At 39.6% G+C, this 14,178-nt stretch overlaps 1 protein-coding gene across 1 annotated transcript in view; it reads left to right on the top strand.

The window, feature by feature from the left end:
* LOC140729428 (uncharacterized) overlaps positions 1-14,178 on the top strand; it is a 92,060-nt gene that overhangs the window by 76,857 nt on the left and 1,025 nt on the right. Inside the window, exons 8-9 of the mRNA XM_073049153.1 lie at positions 39-1,132; positions 11,472-11,694. Coding sequence (XP_072905254.1) covers positions 39-1,132; positions 11,472-11,694 — 1,317 coding nt within the window. The remainder of the gene's footprint in view (positions 1-38; positions 1,133-11,471; positions 11,695-14,178) is intronic.

Raw genomic sequence — 14,178 nt, 5'->3', positions numbered from 1 at the left:
TGAATTTGATGCAGTTAACCTGTGTTTTATTTTTTAAGTTCCATCTATGGCTACATTTGCCTTTCTGGAAAATCTTGTCCAGTACTACAGATTCCATCTCGTGCAATCTGAAGTTGAAGAAGGAAGCACCCTGATACCTGTGCAGTCGGAACAACAACAGCAACCTGTGAAGGATAAGGTTCAACACCACTACCCTCAGCATCCACCAGTGCTGCTACATCCTCCACAACAGTATGAAAATCAACATCCAGAAGAAAAAATAGCAGTGATTGAGCACGGTCCAGTACCTAAACAGACACAACAAAAGTGTTCAGAGCAAGAACTCAAGGTTGAACAGTGTGATGAAATTCTAGAACAACAGTTTTACCCAGAGCGATCAAAACATTACCAGCAGAAAAACCTCAAAGAACAACTCAGTGAGGTGCCAGAAAATAACAGCCAATGCCAACAACATTTAATGGTGGAGCACCATCCATTAGATCCAAATCAATTGTCTCATCTCCAGCAACAATCACCACAACAGTTATCACACCTCCAGCAGCAGTCTCCTCATCAATTGCCACATCTCCATCAACCGTCATCACAACAATTGCCACATCTCCAACAACAGTTGCCACAGCATTTGTCACATCTGCAGCAACAGTCACCACAACAGTTGCCACATCTGCAGCAACAGGCGCCACAACAGTTGCCACATCTGCAGCAACAGACGCCACAACAGTTGCCACATCTCCAGCAACAGACGCCACAACAGTTGCCACATCTGCAGCAACAGACGCCACAACAGTTGCCACATCTGCAGCAACAGACGCCACAACAGTTGCCACATGTCCAGCAACAATCACCTCACCAAGTATCGCAGACACAGCAGTCATCCCCACATCCACTGCCACAATCGCAGCAACAACAACCTGACCAGAAGAAATTTTTATGGCAGCAAGAAAATCTACAGCCAATGCCACAGCCACTGCCACCATCGCGGCCACAGCACCAGCTTCCACATTACCAATGTCCTTCCCTGCAGGAACCATCACGTCTTCAACATAGGTTGCAGCCTTCAACTTTCAAAGATATATGTCGTAATCTGAAAGCAGTAGCTGCTCGTAAACGTATGCGACAGAATCAACCATCGGTAAGAACTGTCACTTGATACTAAAAAATTCTTTATATTGATTGGCTAGTTTTATTTGAAGGAGGATGAATCAAATGAAAAGTGTTGTTTCCCAACTTGAATTTATCATGTATGTGTTTACAATGAATGGGAGTCCAAAGGATAAAATTGTTTTCTCAGAAAAGATAATGAGGCTAGGTTAATTATCATCTGTGTGTGTGCATGTGAATTAGTAAGAGATGTTGAGATCTCCTGTCAAACTTTGTTTATGTGTAGATGTGTCAGCAGCTATAAATGCTCTCCTTGAATAGAGAGAGGTAAGGGGAGCTTAATGGAGTTGTTGAAAATTGAGGTATTTCAGAGCACAGATGGGGGAAAAAAATTATATCAGCAGTAATGTAATTAGACTGTAAGATATTGGAGCAGAATTAGGCCATTTGACCCATCAAGCCTGCTCCACCATTTCATCATGGCTAATGTATTATTCCTCTCAACTCCATTCTCCTGCCTTCTCCCTGTAACCATCGATACCCTTACTAATCAAGAACCTATCAACCTCCGCTTTAAATACACCCGGAGACCTGGCCTCCACAGCTGTCTCTCCATGTCCATTCTATCTAGATCTTTTAAAATTGATAAGTTTCAGTGAGATTCCCTTCTCATTCTTCTAAACTTCAGAGAGTGCAGGCCCAGAACCATCAAACATTTCTTGTACATTAACCCTTTCATTCCCGGAATTGTTCTAGTGGACCTCCTTAGGACTCACTCCAATGTTAGCACATCCTTTCTCAGAAAAGGGACCCATAACTGTTTACAATACTCCAAGTGCGGTCTGACCAATGCCTTATAAAGCCTCAGCATTCATCCTTGCTTTTTTATGCTAGTCCTCTTGAAATGAATACTAACATTGCATTTGCCTTCCTTACCAAAAGGTCAACCTTTAAGTAGTCCTGCACTAGGACTCCCAGGTCTCTTTGCATCTTTGATTTCTGAATTTGCTCCCCATTAAGAACATAGCCTACACCTTTATTCCTTCTACCAAAGTGCATAACCATACACTTCCCTATAATGTATTCATCTGCCACTTCTTTGTCCATTCTCCTAATCTACCTAAGTACCCAAGTCTTTTTGCAGACTCCCTGCTTCCTCAATGTTACTGCCCCGCCATCTATCTATCTATCACCAAGATACTTAGCCACAAAGCCATCAATTCTGTCAACTAAATCATTGACATATAACGTGAAAAGAAGTGGTCCCAACACTTGCCCCTGTGGAACACCACTTGTCACCAGCAGCCAGCTGGAAACAGCCCCCTTTATTCCCACTCTTCACCTCCTGTCAGTCTATCGAAGCTAATACCTTTCCTGTAATACTCTGGGTTCTTATCTTGTTTAGTATCCTCAGATTTAACTCGAAAGTTGATCAGCAAATGGATCTCTGCAAGTGTAGGGTAATAATTTCTACAGCAGGATTGTTGTGCATTTTAATATTGACTTGTCTTGAACTACCACTATGGCTCAATGATTGTGCCATGTAATATTGAAGTTGATAAACCAAAAATTTCAGTTTAGGAACTGGATGGCTAATCTGTGCTGTTTAAATTATCCCATGGAATGCTATGATTCCAAGAAAGTGATTCACTTACACCATAACAAGAACAGTTAGGAATAAAGGTTGGCCCTTGCTTCTGAGTGATAGAAAACAAAAGCCACAAAATCTGTAAGAGAGACTAGGAATACACAATGCAACTGTCACCAGAGGGCTTTCAGTGATTTTGTTGGATATGTACTGCCTACAGTTGAATAAGGTTCTGTTAATTGAAGAAGTTGTAACAACTCTATAAGGCCATATGTTAATAATGTTCTTTTAAGTGAGATACCAAGGGAAGAATGGTTGCATTAGTACTTATGGAGCCAAAATTTTTGTAAGATACACCTTTAAGTATGACTAAAAGAAGAAAATGGGGAATGACTAGAAAATTTAAATAGTCAAAATAATTTTGAGTGAATACAAATGGAAATAATCTGTATTCAAGGTAATCAAGTTTTTTTGTTGTCAATTTCTCTGAAACTTTTCTTTGGCATGATGATGTTTAAGAACTTTTTGGTCTCGAACTTAACTCTTTGTTAACTTTAGTTAATATAGATATAAACTGAAATCTAGAGGACCATGTTTGCTGAAATCATAAATGCTTGTACAAACCCCATTTCCAGAAAAGTTGGGATATTTTCCAAAATGCAATAAAAACAAAAATCTGTGATATGTTAATTCATGTGAACCTTTATTCAACTGACAAAAGTACAAAGAAAAGATTTTCAATAGTTTTACTGACCAACTTAATTGTATTTTGTAAATATACACAAATTTAGAATTTGATGGCTGCAACACACTCAACAAAAGTTGGGACAGAGTTAAAATATGATTGAAAAGTGCACAGAATATTCAAGTAACACTGGTTTGGAAGACTCCACATTAAGCAGGTTAATTGGTAGCAGGTGAGGTATCATGACTGGGTATAAAAGTAGCGTCCATCAAAGGCTCGGTCTTTGCAAGCAAGGATGGGTTGTGGCTCACCCCTTTGTGCCAAAATTCGTGAGAGAATTGTTAGTCAGTTCAAAAGGAACATTTCCCAACGCAAGATTGCAGCAAATTTAGGTCTTTCAACATCTACAGTACATAATATTGTGAAAAGATTCAGAGAATTCAGAGACATCTCAATGCGTAAAGGGCAAGGTCGGAAACCACTATTGAACGCGCGTGATCTTCGAGCCCTCAGGCGGCACTGACTAAGAAACCGTCATGCTACTGTGACAATTATAGCCACCTGGGCTCGGGAGTACTTCGGAAATCCATTGTCACTTAACACAGTCCGTCGCTGCATCCAGAAATGCAACTTGAAACTGTATTACGCATGGAGGAAGCCATACATCAACTCTATGCAGAAACGCCGGCGAGTTCTCTGGGCCCGAGCTCATCTCAGATGGACCGAAAGACTGTGGAACCGTGTGCTGTGATCAGACGAGTCCACATTTCAGCTAGTTTTCGGAAAAAACGGGCGTCAACTTCTCCGTGCCAAAGATGAAAACGACCATCCTGATTGTTATCAGTGAAAGGTGCAAAAGCCAGCATCTGTGATGGTATGGGGATGCATCAGTGCCCATGGCATGGGTGAGTTGCACGTATGTGAAGGTACCGTTGACTCTGAGGCGAATTTTAGAGAGACATATGTTGCTATCAAGGCAACATCTCTTCCCGGGACGTCCATACTTATTTCAGCAGGACAATGCCAGACCACATTCTGCACGGGCTACAGCAGCGTGGCTTTGTAGACAGAGTGTGTGTGCTTGACTGGCCTGCTGCCAGTCCAGATCTATCTCCTATTGAAAATGTATGGCGCATCATGAAGAGGAGAATCAGACAACGGAGACCACGGACTGTTGAGCAGCTGAAGTCTTATATCAAGCAAGAATGGACAAAATTTCCAATTGCAAATCTACTACAATTAGTATCCTCAGTTCCAAAATGATTAAAAAGTGTTATTAAAAGGAAAGGTGATGTAACACAATGGTAAACATGCCTCTGTCCCAACTTTTGTTGAGTGTGTTGCAGCCATCAAATTCTAAGTTTGTGTATATTTACAAAATACAAATAAGTTGGTCAGTAAAACTATTGAAAATCTTTTCTTTGTACTTTTGTCAGTTGAATAAAGGTTCATGTGAATTAACATATCACAGATTTTTGTTTTTATTGCATTTTGGAAAATATCCCAACTTTTCTGGAAATGGGGTTTGTAGTTATCTGACAAGGTAGAAAGTCTAGAATTGAGATGTTTTTGTTTCATTAACTCAAGGGACCTAGCAACTGATTTGTTCCTCAAGGGAGTGAGTATTGCTTGATCAATCAGCCATATTTAATTCCTAACATTTTTGTGGATTGTATGAGTTGAAATTTCTGTCTTTTAATTTTTAATCTCATCTCCTCCTTCACTCTAATAGCTGCATTGCCATGTGTCCATGACATTATCACTAAAACAAAACTTTCAGAATAGGCAGCAAGAGATTTAACATTTTTAGATTTCAAGATTTAAGATCTATGAAGAGTTGAATGGAATGTGGGAACATAAAAATGGGATTATTATAGGATTTGCGTAAATGGGTGGTTGATGGTCGATGTGGGTTCTGTTGGGTTGTACCTCTCTATGATCCTGTGATAGAAGTAATTGCCAATGGAAGTATCAATGATGGATATTTTATATATTCCTTTTAATTACTCCATGATTGTAGTAATAAATACAAGTTATGATTGCTCCTGGCTGTGTCAATTGCCTTACATTTGGCAAATTGGGTGTTGTTAATTAGATAGTTAGATACTTCATTGATTCCAAAGGAAAGTACTGAGTCACAGTAGAATTACAAGTGCACAGATGTACAACTATTAGAAGAGAAGTAAAAAAGAATAAAAAATAAGTTACCTCAAACAGTCTAAGAGGAGGGGGTCATCAGTTCCCTGACTATAGGTTGACTCATTATAGAGCCTAATGGCCAAGGGTAAGAATAACAATATAGCACCCTTTGGAGCAGCACAGTTGTCTCAGTCTATTACTGAAAGTGCTTCTCTGTTCAGCCAAGATGGCATACAGAAGGTGAGAAACATTGTCCAGAATTGCCAGGATTTTTCATAGGGTCCTTTAGATCATAAGACCATAAGGCATAGGAGCAGAATTAGGCCATTCAGCCCATCAAGTCTGCTCCACCATTCCATCATGGCTGATCCTGGATCCCACTCAACCCCATACTTGCCATAACCTTTGGTGCCCTGACCAATCAGGAAACTATCAACTTTCGCTTTAAACATACCCATGGTCTTGGCCTTCACAGCTGTCTGTGGCAAAGAATTCCACAGATTCACTACTTTCTGTCTAAAAAAAATCCTTACCTCTATTTTGAAGGGTCGCCCCTTAATTTTGAGGTTGTGCTCTCTAGTTCTGGATGCCCCCACCATAGGAAACATCCTCTCCACATCCACCTTATCTAGTCTTTTCAACATTCAGTAGGTTTCAGTGAGATCCTCCTGCATTCTAAGTTCCAAAGCTGCCAAGCTCTCCTCATGTTAACCCTTTATTCGCAGAATCATCCTCATGAATCTCCTCTGAGCTCTCTGCAATGACAATATCTCTGAGATATGGGGTACAAAACTGTTGACAGTATTCCAAGTGCAGCCTGACTAGTGTCTTATAAAGTCTCAGCATTTCCTTGTTTTTATATTCTATTCCTCTTGAAGTGAATGCCAATGTGGCATTTGCCTTCTTTACCACAGACTCAACCTGTAAATTAATCTTCTTGGAGCCTTGCACGAGGACTCCTAAGTCCCTTTGCATCTCTGATGTTTGAACTTTCTCCCCATTTGAACACTTTTGTACTTTTGTTCCTTTTACCAAAATGCATTATTATACATTTCACGACACTATTCCATCTGCCACTTTTTTGCCCATTCTTCCAATTTGTCTAAGTTCTTCTGCAATCGCATTGCTTCCTCAGCACTGCCTAGCCCTCCACCTATCTTTGTATCATCCGCAAACTTCGCCACAAAGCCATCAATTCCATTATCAAAATCATTAACAATGTGAAAAGTAGTGGTCCTAATACTGGCCCCTGAGGTACGCCACTGGTCACTGGTAGCCATCCAGAAAAGGCCCCCTTTTATTCCTACTCGCAGCCAAACGTCTGTTCTGTCCATGCCAGTATCATTCCTGCAATGCCATAGGATTTTATCTTGTTAAGCAGCCTCCATCTTATCCACCTTATGTGTGGCACCTTATCAAATGCCTTCTGAAAATCCAAGTGACACCCACTGCCTCTCCTCTGTCCACCATACTTGTTACTTCTCAAAGAACTCTAAAAGATTTGTCAGGCAAGATTTCCCTTTTCAGAAGGCATTTGATTTATTTTATCATTAATCTTCAAGTACCCTGAACCCTCAGCCTTAATAATGAACTCCAACACTTCCCCAATCACTGAGGTGAGGCTAACTGGTCCATAATTTCCTTTCTTTAGCCTTCTTAAAGAGTGGAGTGACATTTGCAATTTTCCAGTCCTCAGGAACCATGCCAGAATGAAGTGATTCTTGAAAGATCATAACCAATGTATCTGCTATCTCTTCAGCAACCTCTTTCAGAACACTGGGATGTAGTTCATCTGGTCCAGGTGACTTATCCACCTTAAGACCTTTCAGTTTGCCTCACACTTTCTCTGTTGTAATACCAGTGGCAGTCACTCCTGCTCCCTGATGCTCATGGACCTCTGGCACACTTCTAGTGTTTTCCACAGTGACACTAATGCAAAGTACTTACTAAATTCATCTGCCATTTCTTTGACCCCCACTACTTCCTCACCAGCATCATTTTCTGATGGTCCAATATTAACTCTCACTTCCCTTTTACTCTTTATATAACTGGAAAAAACTATGATTATTTATTCTACCACAGCCTCCAGTGTGTCCATTTTGACTCCTATAACAAAGCCAGCCTCTCTAATCAGCTTATGGAGACTGTTGGCATTACCTACACCAACCTTGAACTAATGGTTTACTGATTTCACATGGAAACAGATCTGAAAACAGCAAGGGGTCATTGTCACATATCTGAAGTGATTCTGCAGGTGAGAGAAGAGCTGACCACATTCAGTAGGACATAGAGAGGTAGAATTAAATATGCTGTGTAATGGAAAAACATCCAAAAATTTTGGATATGCCCTAAATTGGCAAATAGGCACTCTGGTACGAGTGTGCATACAGATTTTGATGTACTAGATTAAGATAACTAGTAAGCACAGAAAGCCAGCACACAGTGTGTAGAAGGTAATAGAGAATGCTAATGGGTAATGTTAGCTCGTACTACAAAGGGGTTGGAATATAAACATAGAGAAGTTTTACAACAACTGTCCAAAGGGCTAACTAGTGAGATCACATCTAGAATACTCTGAACAATTTTGGTCCTCATATTTAAGGAACAATATTATTTCATTGAAGTTGATTCATGGAAGATTCACTGGGATGATCCTGAATACTGAAGGCATTGTCCTAAAAGGAGAGGTCAAATGGCTTCGGATTTTACTTATTGGAATTGAGAAGTATGAGAGGTAAAATCTGAGAGTGTGTTTTCTCAGCTTATGGAGTGCTTACAGGACTGCTTTGAGTCAGTGGACTGCTCAGTATTCAGGGATCCATCTTTCAATCTGAATGAATACGCCACAGTTGTCACTGACTTCATTAAAACTTACGTGGATGTGTTTGTGCTCCTGAGAATATACTGTACTTACCCGAATCAAAAGCTGTAGTTGAACCAGGAGATTCATTGTCTCCTGAGGGCTAGATCTGTGGCATTCAAGGACTATATACGAAGGCCAGGTACAACTTATGGAGGGCTATCTCAAGAGCAAAGGAACAATTGCAATTGAGGTTAAAGGTGGAATCGGATGCAAGTCAACTCTGGCAGAATTTACAAACTATTACTTCCCACAAAGCGAAACCTAACATCATGAATGGCAGTGATGCTTCACTTCCAGATGAGATCAAAGTTTTTTATGCATGCTTTGAAAGAGAGATTGAAACTACAGCTATGAGGATTCCTGCAGCATCTGGTGACTCTTTGATCTTTGTCTTGGAGGTAGACGTCAGAATGTCTTTCAAGAGTGTGAACCTTCGCAAGGCAGCAGACCCCGATTGTGTACCTGGTGGGGCTTTGAAAATCTGTGCCAATTAACTGGCAGGTGTATTCAAAGGCATTTTCAATCCCTTATTGTTGCAGTCAGAAGTTCCCACCAGCTTCAGAAGGGCAACAATCATACCAGTGCCCAAGAAAAGCAGGATGAGCTGCCTTAACAATTATCATCCAGTAGCATTCACGTCTGGTTTGAAATGCTTTCAAAGGTTGGTTACGGTTAGAATCAACTCCTGCCCAAGTGAGGACCTGGACCCACTGCAATTTGCATGTCGCCACAATAAATCTACAGCAGATGAAATCTCATTGGCTTTTCATGTGGCCTTGGATCACCTGGACAATACAAGTACTGTTCATTGATTATAGCTCATCATTTAACACAATCATTCCTACAGTTCTGATCAAAATGTTGCAAAGCCTGGGCCTTTATACCTCCCTCTGCCAAAAGACCACAGACAATGTGGATCGGAAATAACATCTCCACCTCACTGGTAATCAACACTGGAGCACCTCAAGGATGTGTGCTTAGCCCACTGCTCTACCCTCTCTATACCCATGACTGTGTGGCTAGGAACAAATCAAATGCTATCTATAAGTTTGCAGACAACACAACTAAGGTTGCAGAATTTCAGATGGAGACAAGAAGGCGTACAGGTGCGAGTTAGATCAGCTGGATGAGTGGTATCACAGCAACAACCTTGCACTCATTGTCATTAACACCAAAGAATTGATTGTGGATTGAAGAAAGGGTAGGATGAGCGCACACACACCAGTCCTCATCGAGGGATCATTAATGGAAAGGGTGAGCAATTTCAAGTTCCTGTGTGTAAATATCTCTGAGGATCTATCCTGAGCCCAACAAATTGATGCAGTTACAAAGAAGGCATGACAGCGACTATAGTTCTTTAGGAGTTTGAGGAGATTTGGTAAGACACTCACAAATTTCTACAGCTGTACCATGGAGAGCATTCTAACTGACTGCATCCACGTCTGGTATGGGTGGGGGGATTGAAGTAAATTTCAGAAAGTTGTGAACTCAGTCAGCTCCATCATGGACATTAGTCTCCTCACTATCCAGGACAGCTTCAAGGAGCGATGCTTCAAAAAGGCAGCATTCATCATTAAGAATCCCTATTGCCCAGGGCATGCTCTCTTCTCATTGCTACCATCAGGAAGGTGACACAGGAGCCTGAAGGCACACACTCAGTGATTCAGAAATACCTTCTTCCCCTCTGCCAGCAGATTTCTTAATGGACATTGAACCCATGAACACTACCTTACTACTTTTTTCCTCTCTCTCTTTTTGCACTTTGTTTAATTTAACTTTATATTTACTATAATTTATAGTTTTTTGCTTATCATTATGTATTACAATGTACTGCTGCCACATAACAACAGATTTCATGATGTATGTTGGTGATATTAAACCTGATTCTGATTCTCTCATGGTTGGCCGATTGCCAAAGGGTATGTCCTCAGAATCAGTAGATGCCCATTTAAGACTGGGATAAAGAGAGATTTCTCTATAGAGTGTTGTGAGTCCTTGCAACAGGTTTGTGGGGGATGTCCTTGTGTATACATAAGGCTGAGATATATTTCTATTAGTGAAGAAATCAAGGGTTCTGTGTATTCTTTTGAATGGCAGAGCAGAGGTTAAAAGCTGAGTTGCCTACTCCTGTTCTTACATCTTTTCTCTTCTGGTCCTAAAAGTCTCAGTCTATATTTTAGCAATGTGCTTCCTTATATCATGGTTTTAGATCTCTTGCAGGCATTACCATGTCCCTCAAGACACACTCACAGGGAAGCTATAATATTTCACACAGAATGTAATACAATTTTGTCTTTCTAACTCCCTCTGACAATGGCAGTACTGAGGAGGGAGGTATAGGCTGTGAATAGAGTTGGAAATCCATCACTGGGGATTTGTTCTCCAAATTGTAACTGTGGGATATACCAATTGAGATTGAATGAATGTTGGGAAGACGAGTTAAAAAAGACTGTATATGTACTGTACTATATTAGAAAAGAATCAGGGGTTCCAAAAATAGCATAAATGTTTAGTGTCAATCATTATGTGGTTATGTTATAACACAGACACTCATATTCTTCATTAACATCCCCATTATATTGAGATTAACCTTTAGTCCCATTTCTAAGTGCTGTGAGACATTCGTTGACTGTTGTCCCATGTGAATTGCAGATTTGTATTTGATTACAGAATAGTCCAAACCTGGGACTCAGCTACGTTCAGTCTGAGCCGATGACTCGTGTGCCAGTTTACATTAGCTTTGCCCAGATTACTGACTGTGGGGAGTCATTCACAGCACAAGAGCCAAGTAGTTACATCAGATCCTGAACTCTAGAGAACTCAAGGTAGCAATGGTGATAGTTTCTGGATTGATAGGAAGTAACTGCCAACAGTTCATTGGAAAATATGCCCCTTTATGTTAGCACAGAAATATTTAGTGTGATTGGCTCATTTGTTTCACACTCCTACATGCATACTAGTTTAGCTTGCATGTTCATCAAAGTAATTTACTTAGAGTTTGTTAAGATACAGCTAGTTGAACTTTTGTAATTAACTGCATGATTTTGTTTTTAAATACTATCTTTTATAATATTGTTTGTTGTTTGTATTAAAAGGAAGGTGTACAGCCTGGTTCTGGGATTTCAGTCAGCTGCCTTAATTTAAATTTCATAAGTCCTGCTGAGAGGAGTGACCCAAGCAAACTTACAAGAGCTCTGCTGGAATACTTCTACACTGAGCAACATCTGGCCTCACATTGTGCTCGAGGAAAAGGCAAAAACAGTGGGTTTAACATGTCCAGACCAGCTCTTGATCCAGATGTTGTGGATGCAATCAAAGGTATGCCACACCTCATTAATTTCACATTTCTGTCATGCCCATTTGTATAACAAGGCCATAATGTAGGTATTATTCTGATAGCTAAACACCACTTTCAATTTATTCAGTCAGCAAGTTGCATACTCGATCTGTGGTTACTTTGAACTAACGTTTGGCCTCAAAAATAGAAAAGAAATATGTCTAGAAAATTGATTATTAGGTTTACTTGTCCATTAACAAAATAGAATTAAGAGTATTAAGGTGGTGTCAGTTACAAACTTCGTACTGGAATTATCTTTCGAGGCTGTCAATGAGGTAGACCATTAGACCTATAATAAATGAGTTAAGATTAAGAGTACATTTTCCAAAAAAAAAATGTGCCTACCACCATTTTCATAGAAGTGGGTAGGATGACTGTTCATTTGGGAATGATTTATATTTAACAGTTGAACTCAGGAAATCTGATGCTAAATTAGAGACAGGGCAAAGTGCTTTTTATAGTTAGAAATAATGGGTATCCTTCATTGGTTCCTCTTTGGTCGCTCTTCTGCATTATTCTTCAGCCAAACTTTTTGACAGTCACTTTTCACTGCTGGACTCTCTTACCTTTCTCCATCAAACCTTGAACTTGACCTCAGCATTGCCTTTTATGACTGATACAGTGTGATTCCACCCATCAAGTTGTGATCTGTCCCAGTTGCTGCCTATGGCCTCCTGCTGCCAACTTTATAACAGGTAATGACAAAGAGTGTCATAAGAAAACTACAAATCCCACAAAATTTTGGAGCAGGACCTCTGTGTCCCTGGGATTTTCTGAGTCTTACCTGTCTGAACAGCAATGTTCACTACTCCTTCCCTGCTTTAAATAATGTCATAATGTAGTAACCATAAATATAATACTACAAAGCCATAGGACGTTTAAAATTGTATTTACTCAGCAAGTGTGAAAAAGTGCCAACACAAGTGATTTACAACAGTAGTGTTTTAGTATTTTAATAAATTATTTTCATCGTATCAAAGTGATATATACATTTCTCATTGTAGGCTCACAAAATGTTTTTGAATATGTTTCCTGTTTTAATTCTCTTTCTTAGATTTTTTGGGGATGTGATTTACTAATTTCATTTTCCAAGTATTTAGTTAAAAATATCATATGATAGTTGAACACATGAAGGCGTCAGTCCAGAACTCAAAATGTTTTCTCTACAAGTAACTGATTTTAATTTAGTGGATGGATTTGGATTGTAGGATTCTGTGACTATGAACTAACCGATAGAGATCTATTTAATTGAAGCAGATTATTTTGGAACAGAACAAATAGAAACGGGAAGGTTAAGTGTCTTCAAAATCAAGACTTTGCTGTTCAACATCAGTTCCACATTACTTTCTGATTTCCTTGAATCATCAAAAAGATGCTATCACAAATATACACTATGATTATATATCCATTGCCCTGTGGAGTAGAGAATTTTAATGATTTATAAACTGCTAGGAAATTTCCCCATGTCTCAGTCCTGTATCATGAGACTATGCCTAAACTATCCAGGTTAAGGAAACAGTCTTTCAGCATCTACCCTGTGAATCCCAGTCAGCATTTTGTATGGTTTTAATCACATTTCATTATTATAAACTCCAGAGATTAAAGGTCCACCTACTTAGTCTCGGCTGATGGAGTTATAACATTTCAGTGAAAAGCAAGTATATATTCTTCAGATACAGAGACACAAGGTTTTCCTTGAGCAGTATCATCAAAAACTAGTACAGTTGTAAATGCCTGGATTCTACAGCATCATAAGACCCCCAATTCTTTACTTACAGCAATATAATCAAATTATTTTTACATAGAGGCACAAGGATAGAGGGTGCACGGGAATGACATTGCCTCAACATAATAGTGGTAAATGGAAAAAAATTACAGACTGGTATTAAATAGATCTTTCTTCCTAGGTTGAACTTGATTAACACTATTGGGGTGTAATAAAGAAAATCTATACTGAATTTGGCTGTGCTGTCTTCTGAGCAAAGAATATATAGTACTTAGACTTTTCCTTGAAAAAGATAGCTGCCTGTTTTAAGCATAAACATCCTTCACCTTGAAGCAACTGTGAATGATGGAAATCTGAAATAAAATTTTAAAACATGGAAGTACACAGAAGTGTAGAATCTAAGCAGCTAAAGTTTTTGAATACTAAAAAGTAATTACGCAGTAGCTATATTGTAGAGCTACATGTTCCAAAATCAACTTTACCTGGAATAAATTGCTCTTGTTATCATATCTAGATGACAGTTGTCCTTCTGACCTATTTTGCTGATCCCTTGCAATACAAATCTCTGATGTTGTGCTGCAGGACGTCAGACACAGTTGCTCAAAATGCTCATCAACATCTTTGTCCATTATTACTTTGAATTTCTCTATTTGCTGCATCGCCTCCTGTACTGTGTTTTGCTGTTGGGGTGAGGTGAAAACCGACAGTGGGGAAAGGGAAGTGGCCCTCCTCATACACA

This window comes from Hemitrygon akajei, chromosome 6, assembly GCF_048418815.1.
Source record: "Hemitrygon akajei chromosome 6, sHemAka1.3, whole genome shotgun sequence".
NCBI lineage: Eukaryota > Metazoa > Chordata > Chondrichthyes > Myliobatiformes > Dasyatidae > Hemitrygon > Hemitrygon akajei.
This window is presented reverse-complemented; position numbering and strand designations above follow the sequence as displayed.